Source organism: Brachycentrus maculatus, unplaced genomic scaffold, assembly GCF_059751285.1.
Source record: "Brachycentrus maculatus isolate JH-2025_06_01 unplaced genomic scaffold, ASM5975128v1 h1tg000065l, whole genome shotgun sequence".
In the NCBI taxonomy this organism is placed as follows: domain Eukaryota; kingdom Metazoa; phylum Arthropoda; class Insecta; order Trichoptera; family Brachycentridae; genus Brachycentrus; species Brachycentrus maculatus.
The window spans coordinates 1,035,198-1,053,391 of record NW_028280819.1 but is presented as its reverse complement, the minus strand read 5'-3'; the positions used below and the strand labels follow the sequence as shown (position 1 = coordinate 1,053,391).

At 39.2% G+C, this 18,194-nt stretch overlaps 1 protein-coding gene across 1 annotated transcript; it reads left to right on the top strand.

Annotated features, from left to right (window-relative positions):
- Window positions 1-1,503: 1,503 nt before the first annotated feature.
- asp (microtubule assembly factor abnormal spindle) lies at window positions 1,504-18,095 on the top strand. The gene is made up of 8 exons (XM_088256676.1): window positions 1,504-1,735; window positions 2,084-2,269; window positions 3,980-4,174; window positions 4,563-10,832; window positions 12,092-12,284; window positions 13,388-13,575; window positions 15,148-15,267; window positions 15,940-18,095. The coding sequence occupies exons 1-8, from the start codon at window positions 1,724-1,726 to the stop codon at window positions 16,270-16,272; spliced, it is 7,497 nt and encodes a 2,498-aa protein (XP_088112802.1). The 5' UTR covers window positions 1,504-1,723; the 3' UTR covers window positions 16,273-18,095.
- The last annotated feature ends 99 nt before the right edge of the window (window positions 18,096-18,194 follow it).

Sequence of the window (18,194 nt, the reverse complement as noted above, 5' to 3'; positions counted from 1 at the left end):
TGTCTCATTTTCACTCATTGGTAAAGAAAAGGGACGGGGCTTCAACTCAACCTGGCCAGACTATTCATTTCCATCTCAAACGTATTAACACGCTGTGACCAGATGATTACCGCTAATCACTGCGTGATATTCACGTGATCAGCGAATGTTAGATACTTTAATCTTTTTTGTCAATCTTTATTACAGATGATTGTTGTAATCATCACAATAATAAATAGAATGAAATATAGTCTGACTTGACACTTTAACGCAGAAAACTATTGTATGGAAAAACGATAAATATTTTATTTTTCTAAATCGTGCTCTATTATTGTGTTAGAAGGAGAAAAATCAAGAAAACAGGCATTGTCTGTATACTATGAACATTTAAAGGATTCCACCAAAAGAGTATTGAAAATAGCAATCAATCAATGAAGGTGCATTTTAGAGGTAGTTCATTTTAACGTCCAGTAGTTTAGAAAATGAATAATTGCTTATTTTATAAGTAGTGAAGAATAACTAAATTTACATTGGAAAGTTGAAATTGCCACTGACATAATAAGTGTTTTTTTTCGTGTTTTTTTTCAAAGATCCCACTAACTGTCTGGTATTCAGTATATTTCTTTTTACGTTTATCTTTGTCTCATTTAATCAAATTAAATTCAATGTTTTTTATTTTATTATTATTTATTCTAAATAAAAATTATTTTACTGTGCGTATTCATATTATAACACGAACCCATTTGAATATTTACATGAGAAACAACAAAACTACCTATTATGTTTTGATTTTTAAAGCTGAGGCACTTGAGTTGCCAAGTAAAACATTGTACTTTTTTGCTATCAGTCTTCTTAAAGAAGTTTTAATTAAAAAATATACATGATAGAATATTAAATTGTCTGCCTCTGTAGTGCAATGATTAGCCTGTCTACCACGATGGAAGCTCCGGATTTCATTCCCAGGGGGAGACAAAATAAATAGTAGTGATTATTATTATAAAATTTATTTAATGTTATTTTCGACTGGTTCCTGAAGCGCAGGTTTGATCACCCTACTTTTGATTAAATAAAGATCGAGTAAAAATTGATTCAATGCGATGCAGTGACCTATGCACTGTTGGGTGTACATAAGCATCAAAACAAGGAGGAAAAAATATTTTCACAAATCAGTAGAATACTATTTATTTATTAAATTATTACTAACATTGGTTACTAAATTGTGACGGTTTTGGTTTCGTGGTTAGTGTCTCAGACTCGATTTTCTGTGTTTCAAACCCACTTTACTACAATTTAATAACCATTTTTAATAATAGACCGCTTAGGCCTATTATTATAAATAGCTAAGAGTGCATACACTAAATACCACTAGAAAATGAAAAGATAAAAGTATGAAAGAATAACAAACTTTAAATACAATATTTTTAATAGTTTATGAGAAAAAAATAAACGAAGTGTGTTTTTTCAGATTTATCCCCTTTGTTTTTATAACATTTAACCGAAGTAGGTACCGAATGCTTCAGCTGATAAATCGATTTATATTTTTACTTATGACAACATATGTCGTTGGCGTCTGCTCTTTGATTGGCTACTCGAAAAATCAACGTTTGTTTTGAAGATACATCACAATTTCCGTTTGTTTTTGAACGGTTGTTTAAAATATTGTCTGAAGTTTTACGTTTCGTCTTGTGATTAGTATAAATTTTTTAGTTTATTTGTTAAAAAATAGTTTACATTATATTATAATATGTATTTCCAGGTATGTATCATTTTGGCGTGGATTATTTGTGCCTATTATGTAAAAATTACATGTTTAAAATCAATTTATAATTCTGAGAGGCGTTTTTAAGAACTCGGCTATCACTTGAAATATTAATGTTTACTCTCAATTAAATTTTGTCGTAAATGATACGTAAATGATGTCGTAAATTTTACGCATATATATTGGTGGACCTAACGTTCAGTAGGTAGATTTTACCAGTATTGTTACTGAATTACGATTTAAGGTTTTAACGGATTTCTAGTTTTAACGAATTTCTCAGGTTAATATTTTGCTTATGATCGTGAATTGCAAAGCGCAATGATTGTTTTTACATATTTTTTTAAGGTGGATAATACACCGGAGATAGTACGAAAGAAAAAAATCGACAAGGAAGCGGCGCGCCAGGAGAATCCACGGCTTATTCTGAAACCGTTTTGTGCCGCCCCTGACGTTGTATTTGAAGATATTTGTATAAACACCAAAACTGAGAGAGTTCTCGATGTGTTCAACCCTACAGCAGTCCCCCTTCAGGTAATTTTAATTTTTGTATATCTTTTAAAATTTTTAATTCAATTATAAATAGTGCATTTCCATTATTAGTAGATGACTCATGAGCCAGTAAATGCATGTTTCGATCACAATGACTTCATGTCACTTTTTAGTAAACAATAATTTTTATTTAGATCATGTCAATATTTACAGTGGAACCTCTCATAACGAGTAATTCGCATAGCGAGCAAAAAAAGTGAAAAAGTTGCTACCTTAACGGGTGATATTTCGTATAACGAGTTACAGAGAAAGCGCAAGTCCCTTTTTCACGACATTCACTTGTGAGCCAGGACTTCCACACTAGTCAAAACAAATAATGTTTCCCTTAACGAGTAAGATTCTGGAACGAATTATGCTTGTTATGAGAGGTTTCACTGTACACCGAAAATTTTCTTACATTATAAAACTAACTAACTAACTAACTAACCATCACGCCGCTTCCCCGCAGGGGTAGGCAGAGAGAATCGAACGCCACACCACTCTGTCTTTGCAAACATTCTTTGCCTCTTCTACATTCATGCATCTCCTCATACATACCCGACGATTATTACGACTCCTGACCCGGCCGCTTTCAAGTATTTGACATACCTGATTGTGCCAAGTTTTCCTCGGTCGTCCTCTGCTTCTTTTTCCAACTACATTCGCTCCATAAATTTGTTTAACCGTTCTTTCTTCACTCATACGCTCCACATGTCCAAACCATCTCAACACACCTTTCTTAATTTTATCGATAATGCTTATCTCAGCCTTACATTCTTTCCTTATTTCATCATTCATTATAAAACTTCTCCACATTTTTGTTGCTTTTTATATATTTTTTAGTTTAATTGTTTATTTCTTCACTCTTATTATTCAAAGTGAACAATGAATGATAAGGAGAGTGTTATATTACCAAACCACAAAGGTAACAACGTTTTTAATATACAAAATATATTTATTTTCACCCCCTCCCTCCTGGGGATCGAACTGGGGACCTCCAGCACGGTAGATAAACATGCTAACCATTACACCACGGATGCGGACATGTATAAATCACTTCCAACAAACAAGTTGTATTATTTATTGTAACTGCAGACAGTTGGTAGAATTCCATTAAAAAATTTTGGGTAATATATTCAAAATTAAACAAGGTTATTGGATTGAATTATACTTTTATTTACAAAGTATATAAGGTAATATGTGTGTTTGATAATGTCTTAATAAGACGAAACGCGTCACATATTATGACAGATCGCTCACTCCTTTCAAGAATAAATAAAAAATACTTGATTTTTCAGGAGAACGTTTTTAAAGTTTAAAAATATAATGCAATGTATTAAAAATAAATATCAAGCCACTTATTGAACTTTTTACTGTGCAACAGATCTTTTTAGGTAAAACCTGAAGGTTTTTTCTCAATTTGAAAAATATTTAGTATATTTAAAAAAATTACTAAACAATACATTTCTTCAAAATGCAAAAACAACACTTTCTGCCCTGTAGAGGGTAAATATTAAGTTGAAAATATGCCTCTTTTGCTGGGATATAGTACATTTTCTGGGCATTCCGAAAACATGCACAACTGAATGTTGACGATTTTTGATTTATGACGTTCTTGAAAGGAGTGAGCGATATATGTAAATAAAAACAGAATTCAATCCAATAACCTTGTTTAATTTTGGAAATATTACTCAAAAAGTTGTATTATTCCAGTTGAGTTTTGTGAAACTGCCTCCGGCGGATCTCGGAGTGGAAGTATCCTGGACGGAGTGCTGCGTGGAGCCGGACGCGTGCGTCCCGCTGCACATCTCCTGGTGCCCGCGCGGACCCGCCGCCCAGAGGGCCAGCGTGCAGCTCGCGGACCATAAGAAGGGGCGCTACAATGTCGGAATCATCTGTAAAACTGTGGTGCGTAACATTTGTTTTACAAACAGCAAACCTTTAGCAAACCATCCAACACACAATTTGCAAAATTTGACTTGATGAATGCTACCTCTCCAAGTACTTTCCCACGGCTGGATGTCTTCAAGATAATGATCAACAGAGGGTGTTGTTAGGAAATAAATAACATTATAATGTTCTCAATGTTATTAATATTTAAAGCATTTACTTTGTGGTTTATCATTTTTACCAATTTTTTTTTTCACAGAAATGTTAATAATATTAGTATATAACCACTTATCGAGATTTTTATGTCTACCGGTTTCGAGTTATTTTTTAATAACAAATATCCTCACTAAATCGTTTTCATCTTATTTTCTATCTTATCCGTACTTAATAGAAATTTCTATTTCAGGTCAATAAGAAAGTAAACCAATCGAATGCGAAAAGAAAGTTGATTTCCAAAATCACAAATGGAAAGAAAAGCCCCGCAGAAAAAGTGAAGCGGCTCTCTTCCAAAAACAATGTGGACAGGACTCAATTCAGGAACTTTATCAAAACTAGCTCCGCTATAGTCCACGATGTTTCCCGAGAGTATAGGGGTACGCCTGTCAAGAATACGGACACCTCGCGTCTGCACAGGCACCTTCCCGACCCTTGGACGTCCCACACCGAGGAAATCAGGAGAGAGACATACCTGGTCCAAGAAACAGACTATTATAAAGAGAACGAGCTCACCTTCCCTCCCAACTACGGAGACTTCAGAACCGACACGCCGCGTGCCGGCAACAAGCCTTTCAGCCCTTTATCCGTACTCAGCGCCATCGAAAACCTGGAATTCACCCCCTCCAAAGTATCCCGCGAGTATTTTAAAAAGGAAAATCCCATCATCGTCGACAACAGCGACCAAACCTTCGACTTGACTTCGGAAAATACACTCAATATGGTCACGGAACTCAAACGCAAGGCCTCCTTCGGTACTGATCTCGATGCGTTGATTGACAATCTGGCCTTCACTCCGGTACAGAGTACCGGGAGGCAGAGCAGAGTTCGCGAGAACAGGAGGAGCACCAAGCCCGTGGAAATATTACACGACTCAGATCACTCGGGTATACTCGTAGATAATGCCAAATCCGTGACTATAAATAATCATTACGTGTTACACGAGACTAACCGACGATTCACCAAGTACACGGAATTATGTGAGAATACAGAAAATATTCCGCCTCAACGAAAAGCACCGGTTGCCAACCTCACCCATTCCATTATTGACCTTTGCGACGTCAGTGTACAATCTAAAGTAGAGGATACCTACGATTCTCTGCCTCACTCTAAAAAACCTGATATATTCGTAAACGGCACGGATGCCCGGCATTGCCAGTTCGTTGATGATGTCGCGCGCATCCCTGGAATGCATTCGGGCGAATACTTTCATTTTACACCCAATATCAAATGCGATTTGAACGATTCTCTGCGGAGTTTCAACCCTCAGAGGTGCTCCACCGAAAGGAAGGACTGCGATCATTCTTCGTGCAGAACCACCGGCAACCGTGTTTGCAAAGACCTGTTCGTCGGGTACTCTCCGGGAGACGCGTTCAACGGGACTTTCGGGAAACTCAGCTCCGACACTTTCATCAAGGGAGAGTCCCCTATCGTGGCTATAGTGCCCAACAACCAGAGCTCTCCGTACTCTGTGGCCGGATCTCCCCCTGTGTCCCTTTCGGCACCTCTCCATCCTCCTCCGAGTCATCCCGTTTCGCGACAGCTTCCGTTTACCAATAATACCGAGAGCTTCAATGAGAGAGCCAATTTAAGAAACACGGCGAAAGAAAAAAACAATCATACCGGCGTTAGAGACATCCTCGAAGCCAATCTCTGGCAAAAGACTCCTCCTCGACCCGTCAGCCCCTCCTCCCTTGCCCCCATCCCGGAAGAGTCAACCTTCGTGTCGGAAATGAGCATGGCGGATAATCCTAAGAAAGGTCACTGCGACACGTTCATAGTGAACAAAACGTTCGAAATCAGTAAGCCGGTACACAAACCCGCTAATGTCGAAAACGCGAGATGGATGAAGTCTCATTTTGAGCCGAAACGCACCACCAGTCAAGTCGCTAGAACGTTTACGAAGGAAACGACAATGCAGAAGCAAAACAAATCAAACGGATGCGAAGTTGAGATAGACGAGACTCGTAATTATATAAACATCAAGAGCATCGCCACGACCGTGGATCCCTTCATGGCGGCCACGTGTCTGTACGACGAGAGGGCCTACGAGGAGCTGGAGAACGAATTTAAGACGTGGCTGAATTACCTGCTCTCCCCCCCGGCGGACCTGGACACCAACGTGGACACTGCCAAGCTGGACATCGGCAAGGCTTGGATCGAGAGCCGTAACCGCCAGCCTTCCCTCGCGCCCACCAAGGAAAAGGTGTCCTCCGAGTACCACACCTCGCACCGACTGGAGAGCCTCCGCAAGGCCGCCAAGGTTTTCATCGCCAACCCCGACATGAAAGCGATATTCGACAAGGTATCCAACCAAGTAGAAAAGAAATTCCTTTCCATCAGAACCGATAAGAACATCCATCTCGATATCGGACTGCAGAAAATCATATTGAGCTTGCTGCTGTGCTACAATCCTCTGTGGTTGCGCATCGGGCTGGAGACGCTGTACGAAACCAAAATATCTCTCACCTCTAACAACGATTTCATGGGTCTGTCCGCATTCATCATCGAGCGTCTGTTCAAAGATCCGTACGCGAATACTAAACACTCCTTGCCCAACGTGCATTCCCCGCAATACACGGAAAATGTTAAAAAATTCACCCTAAAAAGGTTCCTCTATCTGGTTTACTTTTTGGATCAAGCCAAACTCAATAAGATTATCCCGCACGACCCCTGCTTGTTCTGCCGGAACGCTCTGTACAAAGACAGCAGACAAATATTGATTCAGTTTACTAAGGAGACACTGTCGGGAGTCGGAGATATAACGAAACATTTGAGGCCGACGGGCTACAAGGTATCTCACGCCCAAACCTTCCTGCACGAATTCAAGTACGCCGTTCACAACTTGGCCGTCGATCTCAAGGACGGGGTGAGGCTCACTCGGTTGATGGAAATCATCCTGATGAAGGAGAACTTGACCTCCGGCCTGAGGACCCCCCCCATATCCCTCCTGCAAAAGCAGCACAACGTGAAGATAGCTCTCAACGCCCTCGAATCTGCGGGTTTCAAGATCGTCGGCGACATCACGTACAGAGATATCGTGGACGGTCACAGGGAGAAAACCTTATCCCTGCTGTGGCAACTCATCAACCAATTCCGAGCCCCGCTTTTCTCCAAATCAGCCGTGGTCATCCAGAAGTGGTGGCGTAACAAATATATCGGCATTTACCTCAATAAACAGATAGAAAACAAAAAGAAACTACGGTTATACAACGCGGCTACTAAAATAGAAAGTTGGTGGAGAAGCATCTTCTATCGGAGGAGGTATTTAAAACGACTCGAGTCGGAATCCAAAGCTTGCGTCGTAATTCAAAAATACTGGAGGATGTGGAGCTGCAGGAAGCATTATACCGAATGCAAGAAATCTGTAACTATTATCCAGAATTGGTACCGACATATATTACTCGCCAGAAGAACCGAGAATTTGCTTCTTGAAAATAAAATGCGCCTCGCGGCTACGACTATTCAAAGATGGTACCGAAAAATTACATCACAACGCCGATTCCAACTTCAAAACGAAGATAGAAAGACATATTTACAAATGAAGGCGTCGGCTGTTCGCTTACAAAATGCTTTCAGGGCACATCTAGCCATGAAGAAAGCTAGACAGGTATACGTCACTTTGAAAATTAGCACAATTAAAATCCAGACCTATTACAGATCTGTCATAGTAATGAGGCGTATTCGGAAACAATTTATCCAATTGAAAACCTTTACCCTGATTATTCAAAGAAGGTTCCGGGCCAACGCGCTGATGCATTCTTGCCGAAAGCAATACGTGGAGAACAGAAATGCTGTTTCCAAGATTCAGTCATTTTACCGGAACTGGCTCATCACCAAACGACTCAGGACTTCATATTTACTTCTCCGAACCTCGACTGTATCCGTTCAACAAAAGTATAGAGCCATTCTCGCCATGAGGGAAGCCAGAAATAATTATTCGCAGCTAAGGCATAGTACCTTACTCATACAAACCCGTTTCAGAGCGTACCTGAAAATGAAAAAAGAAAGAGAAAATTATATGACAATGAGAAATTCATGTATCACCATTCAACAAAATTATAGAGCATATGTTGTTATGAAAACCGAAAGGCGTAATTACCTGGAATTAAAACAAGCTTGCCGCGTCATCCAATCGCGGTTCAGAGCCAGAAGACTCGAGTTGCAAACGAGGAAGGAATTTTGCAGTCTTCGAAATTCCGCTATTACTATTCAAAGGCATTTCAGATCTCTGATGACCATGAGGACTTGCAGAAGCGAGTACTTGAAGAAATACAATTCTATTTTGCTCATTCAAAGGTTGTATAGAGGGAAAATGGAAACCGCAAAGTGTCGGCGAGATTTCGGCATCATGAAAACCGCAGCTACAATTATTCAAGTTTGGTATAGGTCTGTTATTATTACGAGACAGATGAGACAGCAATATTTGATACTGAAATTGCACACTTTGAAAATGCAACAGCGATACCGGGCTAACGTGTTGGCGAAACAAACCCGCCATGATTTCCAGAGTTTGAAAAATGCTTGTATTTGTCTCCAGACGCGGTATCGTTCCAAAGTCCTCATGCAGAATGAACGCGATAAATTCCAATCTATCAAATCCGCCGTGGACATAATCCAAGCCCACTATCGCGCTTATGTCGCCATGAAATACGAGAGACGGCGATACTTGCTTCTGAAAGAAAGTACCGTCAAGTTGCAGAGATCGTATCGGAATTATCTGCTAACCGAGGAAACCCGAAATGCTTATGTCAATCTCAAAGCGACTGCCGTATTTTTACAACAAAAATATCGCGCCACGTTGGCTATGAGAGAGTGCAGACGGAACTATTTAGATAAAAAGGCGAGCGCGGAACTGATTCAATCTCGTTTCAGAGCGTATTTGCAAATGAAATTGGCCCGTGAATCGTACTTGAAGAAATTAAAATCTATTAAAATTATTCAAAAGTATTACAGGGGATATGTCTTGACGAGACAAACGCGGAGGCAGTATTTGGATATGAAACGGGCTTCCGTAACTATACAAACGCACTTCAGGGCGTATAAACAAATGATCGAGGAAAGAGAGCATTTTGATAAAATTCGTCAATCAGCCATCGTAGTGCAACAAAGGTTCAGATCCCTTGTCATCATGAGAATTGTAAGACATGAATATTCAAAAAAATACAGCGCTATATTAGTCATTCAGAGACATTTTAAGGCCAAAATGGCAATGAATATCTGCCGTAGAGAATATATCACTACATATACCGCGATACTTAAAATCCAGCGCTGGTATTGCTCATTAATTTCCGCAAGAAGAGATCGTTGTCGCTATGTCGCTCTCAGAACGAGCGCAACCTTGATTCAGCAAAAGTACAGAGCCAAGCTGTCGGGAAGATCTTGTCGCCGAAACTTTGCAAACTTGAGAAACGCTTGTACATTTATTCAGAGAACGTATCGTTCCAAAGTTTTAATGCGAAACTGCGCTAGAGAGTACGAGCGGAAACGGCAGGCCGCTATTTGTATCCAACAAAAGTTCAGAGCTTATCGTCTCATGAAAATACAAAGAGAGCGATACTTGACTACGGTCAGAGCTGCAGTTACAATTCAGACCGTGTACAGAAACTACAAATTGACAAAAGTTACGAGGCTCGATTACCTAAAACTGAAAAGTACAATTCGGTTCCTTCAAACTAAATACAGGGCCAAACTAGAGATGACAAAATGTATGCAGCAGTACCAGGAACTGAAATCTAGCACTACCATCATTCAAAGGCACTTCAAATCTTATTTAATCATGAAAAAACAAAGACAGTATTATTTGTCGTTGAGGCTATCTGCTATCACAATTCAAAGCGCTTGCAGAGGTTACTTAGAAAGGAGAAATTATCTCAGTAAAAGGTCCGCCGCAATCCGAATACAATCGTTCTTCAGAATGTACATTGCTAGAAAACATTATCTTTCTCTTAAGAGGTCGACAATATTAATCCAAACCCACTATAGAAGCTTATCGCTATGTAAAGAAATAAGACAGAGCTATCTGAGAATGAGAATCAGCGTGATTACGATTCAATCCATCGTCAGGCAGTGGATTGTCAGAAGGAGATATCTGTCGATTAGAAAATCCATTGTTTTAATTCAAACAGCTTACAGAAAGAAATTACAATTAGAAGCCGCAAGAAAAGACTCGATAGCGAGAAATGCCGCAGCCTCTAAAATCCAATCCTCTTGGAGGGGATACAGGGCCCGCGTGCAGTACGACAACACCAAGCGAGCCGCCATCGCTTGCCAGCGCCGCAGAAGGTCTCTGGTTGCCATGAGACGCGACAGAAACAACTTCCTGTCGTTGCGATCATCTGCGATCAAGATTCAAGCCGCAGTGTGCGGGTGGCTGACTAGAATCGCGGTGTCCAAAATGGTGGAGGAGAAGGCCAGAGTACGGGAGAGGTTTGTCAAGAATCAAGCGGCCACCGTGATTCAGGTAACTATACTGACTCTACTTTTAAATCAATTTTGTAATTAAAAAATGGTAAAAAGTTTAAGGGTGGTGACTGACCAGAGCATTTCGTCGTAACGTAACATGTTACGAAGCGAGCATTCAGGCAGTCAGTACACTGAGCCGAGCTGCTCGCCGCTCGTTCCGAATGCTCCATCCGAAGTCAGATGCAATTTTAGGTCAGTACCAGGGTTGCCAATCTGTGAGAAATTCCCCAAACTGCGGGGAATCTTTTTTTTCTTCATCTGGAGTAAGTTGTAATTTAATAAAATCACAGATTCAAGAATCACACCTTCGTTGTCCGACATTTTAACTACGAATGCGAAGATTCATACATATTTGTTACGTTACTACGAAATACTCCGGTCAATCAACACCCTTAAGAGAATTTAACCGCGAGTGCTGATATATTGATTGTTGTATACTTTGCCAAAAGCGTGACTATCAGTAAACCGAAGATGATGTCAGTGTATTGTGGCCAGGGTTTTTTTTCCATGTAAATCAGTAGAACAGCGTTCCGGCGCCCCCTTTTCACGGATATATATGGATATATATATATATATATATATATATATATATATATATATATATATATATATATTTTTTTTTCAAAATCAATTAGACGAAACAATGTTTGCGCTTACGTAATTACAATCTATTTTTATATAATTTGTCAAAATGATCAAATATGGTATTGTAACGAATATTTAAATGCTATTTCCCTTGAGGTATTTTTTTACGAAAATGGCGCTATATAAGTTATCCAATTTTATTATTATTATTATTATTTAAATATGTTTTTTTTTAATAATAAGTTTCACATGAATGGAGTTCTGGGACCTTTTTTGTTCAATATTCACAAATTCAAAAAAAATTGTGAAAAAAATAAATAACTGTACAACCCTATTGTATATAACATTTTGAGTATGTCCACAACTACTTGTTCTCAAATCTGGATTATCTCCAATTAGGAGTTATTATTTTTTGACATCTCAACATAGATGAAGAAGAATATGGAAGTTCACGATAGCCATCTATGGCGGGGAAAGCTTTTATTAAGCAGAGACTCTTTTCATTTGTATGTGAGGTCCGAATATGTACCATAAATGCCCGATAAAGGTCCAAATGTGTAAGTATCCGATGTGTAAATGCCCAGACTTCCACATTCTTTTCCATCTATGTTGAGATGTCAAAAAGTGATGTAAAAATAACCCTATTGTGCTAATCGGCCGGATGTTCTTCAGAAACAATGGCGGGGGTACAGCGTGCGCAGGCAGCAGGCGGAGCACTGCGCGGTGGCGGCCCTGCGCCGGCGCTGGCGCGACGGGGCGCTGCAGTCGGGGCAGCTCACCCTCGCGCAGCGCTCCCAGGACGCCCTGGAGGTGCTGGGCCACTTCCGCGACGTGGCCTCCGTCATCCGGGCCTTCAAGACTCTGGGTAACTACGCAACCCTCTTATCTCCAAACACCTCATTAAACTCCATAAGAGTCATCCCATATGTTTTAACCTCTAGACTCTCTCTGTCAGAAGACAGACTTCCACGTATCGCCCTTCAAGGTAACCCTGAAGGACGGAGACCTCCAAAAAGATGGAAAGACAGCTGGGAGTCAACATCTCAAGAGCGACATGCGGAGGCACAAATAGATCCTTAGGATCTACAAAAAGAAAAAGAAGAAGAAGACTCTTCTGATCTAGAATTTAATCCTTTTTTCTTCTCCATCTTAGTCCTCATTACTGAGGGTTGTGACCCTTATCTAAGCAGTGACTCTTCTCCAGTTATCCATTGACTGCGCTGCATGTAGCGCTCCAACCACCTTAACTTGATCGGTCCATCGTGTGGGGGATTTTCCTCTCCCTCTCTTCCCCTCCAGGTTACCGGTCACAACTAGTTGTTCCAGGTTATCATGCCATGCGCAACGTGTCCAAATAACTGAAGAATCCGTTGTGTACAGACATTTTCCAGAGTCAAGCCATCCAAGTGTAATTACTGACGAATAGACTCGTTGGTGCGTCTAGCTGTCTATGGAATTCGGAACATGCGCCTCCAACACCACATTTCGAAAGCATTAATCCTTCATTACTAGTAAATTCCCAAATCCTGTTAATATTTGACTTTGTAAAGAATAGTCTACACAAAAATCTTAACCCACAACGTAACAGGGCCTTAACATAACAGGGCCGCGTTTTTGGATGTAACTTTTCTTTGTTCATAAATCTTTATATCTTCTTTATTTTCAAGTTTTGATAATTCCAATTGTCTTCAACACGCATTCGAATATACTGCGGGTCTATTTTTAAGGTACCCAGCGTTGATTTTATTCCTATGGGGGATAGAGTTAAGGGGAGAGGATCATTTACTGTGTGTGATAATAATTCACCAAAGAGATGGATCGGCAGCTGGGAATCGGTATCGCGGGAGGTTAGGTTAGGTTAGGTTAATCCCTCTTAAAAACAGGCCCCTCAAGGCTTACACCAAGCAGAAGAAGAAGATGAAGATAATAATTTAATACACGGATAATAATTTTGGTTTTCTGATGCAGACTATGTGACCAAAGTGTACCCCATGATGTACGGCAGCCGGGATATGGCGGTGCCGCTGATAGGGCGCCTGGTGATGTACATGGGCGCCGCCAACCGCTCCGTGTCCACCCTGGAGACGCTGCAACTCGGCGTGGCCATCCTGGTCAACCTCGCCAAGTACGACCCCACGGCTGAGTACGTCTTCAAGGTAACCATCATATCTATCGTGTCCTCAGGGAATTTATAACATTGTGATGCCTTCAAAATGTTAGCGTTTGTGATTTATTATTCCAGAAGTAGAGATGGTAAGTTTTATTTATTGCCAAATACTTAATTAATTAATATTACCCTGGACTGGTCCCTGAAGCGCAGGAGTGATCACCTTGCCCTCATGTAAGTAACGATCAAGATAACACTGCATCAATGCGATGCAGCGCCCAGTGCACCATTGGGTGCGGATAAGGGTTAGAAGAAGAAGAAGAATGGTGAATGTTATGTACCATGTAAAGCAACCACATAAACCAGCTCTTCATCTCAATAGTCTTTTGTCTTTGTTGGGATATCAATGAAAATATTGGTCAAGTACGCCAGGTATGCCAGGCATACTTGCCATACCAAATACTTGAAAGTGGTCAGGTTAGGAGTCGTAACAATCGGCCGGTATGTATGAGGAGATGCATGAACGTGGAAGAGGCGAAGAATGTTTGCAAAGACAGAGTGCTGTGGCGTTCTATTCTCTCTGCCTACCCCTGCGGAGAAGCGGCGTGATGGTTAGTTAGTTAGTGTTTTTTAGAATACATTTAAAAAAAAATCCAAAAGATTTCATGAAAAATATATATATATATTTAAAACTAACTAACTAACCATCACGCCGCTTCCCCGCAGGGGTAGGCAGAGAGAATAGAGCGCGACACCACTCTGTCCTTGCAAACATTCTTCGCCTCTTCCACGTTCATGCATCTCCTCATACATACCCGCCGATTGTTACGACTCCTAACCTGACCACTTTCAAGTATTTGGCATACCTGATCGTGCCATGTTTTTCTCGGTCTTCCTCTGCTTCTTTTCCCACTAACATTCGCCTCATAAATTTGTTTTACCATTTTATATATTTATTTTTATATATATATTTATTTATATATATATTTTTTTAATGAAACAACCCACTCCCCAGACAAAGTCAAACAGCAATTATTGTACTCCCAGAAAAGTTGAACCGGTTATCAATCAATATCGTCAGGGTGTTAAAAAAAAAATCATAAATATGTGTATTTTTTTTTTTACCAAGAATCTAAGTTTAACTTCTGTATGAAATTCCAGCCCTCAACTGATATTCTGAGGTTTGTCTTAATTTTTCAGTCCAAAAAAAATATCGCGAATGTCTTTCCATGCGTTATCACAAAGCGCAGCTACAAATATGAAGAGTTTTATGAAATATTACTTTTCCACCTCCGCTCCCGTAGTGTAATGGTTAGCACGCTCGGCTACCATTATGGGGGTCCCGGGTTTAATTCTTAGGGAGGGGGTCAATTAAATAAGTGATTTTTTGACTCGTAATATTTATTCAATATTACCCTGGACTGGTGCCTGAAGCGGAGGGCTGATCACCTTTCCTTCATGTGTTAGCGATAAAGATAACACTGCGTTTATATGATGCAGTGCCCTATGCACCATAAGGGTTTGAAAGAAATTACTTTTCATTGATGAAATTTACTAAATTATTACAACCAATGAATGAATGCACCAATAATATGTGTTTTAATCCATTATAATATTGAAGGTGGAGAATTTGGACACAATGCTGAAATTAATGCTGCGCTGGTGTGACAAGGACAACCTCCTGTCCCGCCTGATCTGCACTTTGCTCTGGATGTTTGGAAAATATGAAAACATGCGAAAGGTAGATATATATATATATATATATATGTATAATAAAAATTTCAAATTAAAAGAAATTATAATATATTATACAATGATTAAAGAAAACTCAAGTGGTATAAAACAAGAGTTTTCTTTAATCATTGTAACATATCTTACCGCAAAGTTAATGCCGAAACAATAAATAAAATATATTATATAAAATATAATTTTTACTGTTTGATTATTGTATTTATTACATTTCGACATCCCAACATAGTTGAAGAATATGGAAGTTTGGGTGTTTACAGGGCTTGTGACCTGTCATAGGCTGGTTAAGTGGCCATTTACCGTTTTACCTGTGATTGACAACCACACTATGTACTAAAAGTTTTGGAACTCATACATATATCATAAATCTCATGTCGCTTCTTCATGTTTGAGTTCGCGGCAGCATCTATGGTTGATTTGAGTAAGCTTTTGTTTAACAGAGACCCTTTTATTTAAATATATGGAAGATTCAAATAATTTTTTTTAATATACTGGTAGACGCCTGAAAACATGGAAGAGAAATCATGCAGAGAGAATAGAACGTCCAACACTGTGCCTTTGCAAACATTCTTCGCCTCTTCACAATTCACGCATCTCCTCATTCATTATTCACAATGCATTCTAAAAATGTTGTGAAATTGTATTTTTTACGTTTTTTTTCTAGAAAATGTGTGTGATTCTACGCGAAGAGGAGCCCTACAAGATTCTGTGCAGGATCCGCTGCTCGCTGGTCCGCAGGCGCCGAATGGACGGCCGCAAGCGCAACAGCGTGGCCCCCGCCCCGGGCATGGCGGCGCTCAACAGGACCCTCAACGACTCCCGCCGCGCCACGCCCCTCAAGCCCGGCCGAGGGCCCCCCTCACCGACGCCCACCACCGACCCCGACTACGGCATCGTCCGGGACGACAGACCCAGGATTTTCGCAGACGAGATACAGGCCATTGACGCTGTGTTCCTCAAATTTGACTTGCCATTGAATTTCATCGCAGATAATTGATCAATTCATTTATAGATTTGGCGTCTAATTTGTGCAACTCCATTTTAATTTAAGTATTAAATGTTATATCAAACACTCATTTTTTGAGCCTACTATTGTTAAAAATATAACAGTATTTTATTGTTAAAAAAACACGATTGTTTCGCCTAGTTATGGCATTTTCAAACTAATGTTTTTGACAAATTAATGAACGACATTCGTTTGAAAATGCCATAACTAGGCGAAACAATTGTCACAAAATTGATTATAATGTTTTTTTTTTAACAATAAAGTACAACTTAGTAGACTCAAAAAAATCAGTATTTGATTCAACATTTAATACTTATTGCGCTCTATGGAGGTTATGGCTGTTCAGAACCATAGCTGTTGATGTTAACACACTTCGGACGGGAAAGGTATTTCTACCCGTTGGGCCGGTTGATGCTTGAGGACGGGAAGGATATCATTTTTACCTTCTGTGCCGGCCTCATTTCAAAGTCAGAAAAGAAGAAATTATCCAATGTTTTTATATGAATATACCAATCTCTTTGTTAAGGTCTTAACTATGTGTACATAATTATCAAATCCCTTCGCCGGTGGTCCATAGGCGTAAAAAATACCCATCTGAAATGTGTTAATGCGATTTGCCTTCTACAAGGCAAATGGTTCTCCTGACGCGGTTGGTCACGCGTGAGTGAATCTGTTGATCCAAACAATAAATCCGCAGGTCAGGATCCCTATACAATTATATTTACATACTTCTCCGTGCGTCGGTACGGCGGTCCCCAATTGTGGGGGCCATAAGATAGCAGGTCAGATAACGTATGGCCCCACTGCTGGGGGCATAGTGATTATTTCTCAAACATTTCCAGAATATGTCGGGATTAGGACTAATGCCCCCAATTGATGATTCAACACAATTAATTCATTTATCGGCTAGTTGCATGTTTTACCGACTGAACAAACCATGTTTTAAAATGTCATTTATATTTTACTACTGAAAAGGTTAAGATTCAAATATGCCATATCGTTAAAGCTAGTATTATTGTAATATGTATATCTATGTACTTTGTTTTTTGCGCCGCATATTGTAAATTATTATCTTGTCAATCCAAACTATGATTTTATTATGAAATTTTGCCACAATTCGAAAAATATCACAAATGTAAATTTCTTTTGAATGTGAGTAAGAAATGTGTTTTTTTTTCTTCGTATTTTGGTGCATTTCATTTTGAAATAGCCGTGACATTTGGTCATGTTCTAACCCGTGATGTTTAAAAATTTCATTAATATTTGACTAGCAGTTTTGCGGAGAGGTTTTAAAAGATATCGAAACACGCTCAATTGTGAAATTGGCATCGCAGGTTCAATTTCTCACAATTGCAAAAATAATTCTAGATAAATTTTCATTCATTTCATATTTGAGGTGCATTCAAATCTACCCTCCCCATCCTCTCTCCTACCTGCAATGAGCCTCTGAAATGTGTTTTTTAACCTAAATGTTTTACGGGTATGTGTAGGTAGCATTTTCTTGAAGTATTGAAATGTTTATATTAACATTAGCAAACATATATTTTATAATTTCTGCTTTTGTTTGATTTTAACACTTTTCTTTTTAAATATCTATTTAAGAAAAAAATGTTAAATTAATCATATTTTAGTTGATATGTGAGATTAGACAAACAAAATTTTGTACTGTTATATTTAAAATATTGTTTTATTTAGTTTAAGTTTTAAAGGCTATAGATTTAGTTTTTATCAATACGAAATGTTTTCAATTATAAAATATTAATTATTTAAAATTGCTCGAGTAAAATAACACATGTTAATATAATTTATTGAAAAATAAAAAGATAAACCAACATTTGTATTTATTTTATTGAGAATTTATACTCATTGTTGTTAGAAATTTCATCTAACATAACGTAACGGATTGCGTTTGT

Coding starts and splice junctions, on each gene's coding strand:
- asp (XM_088256676.1), top strand. Junction 12,285..13,387: donor CCGGGCCTTCAAGACTCTGG/GTAACTACGCAA, acceptor TTTCTGATGCAG/ACTATGTGACCAAAGTGTAC. Junction 15,268..15,939: donor AATATGAAAACATGCGAAAG/GTAGATATATAT, acceptor TTTTTTTTCTAG/AAAATGTGTGTGATTCTACG.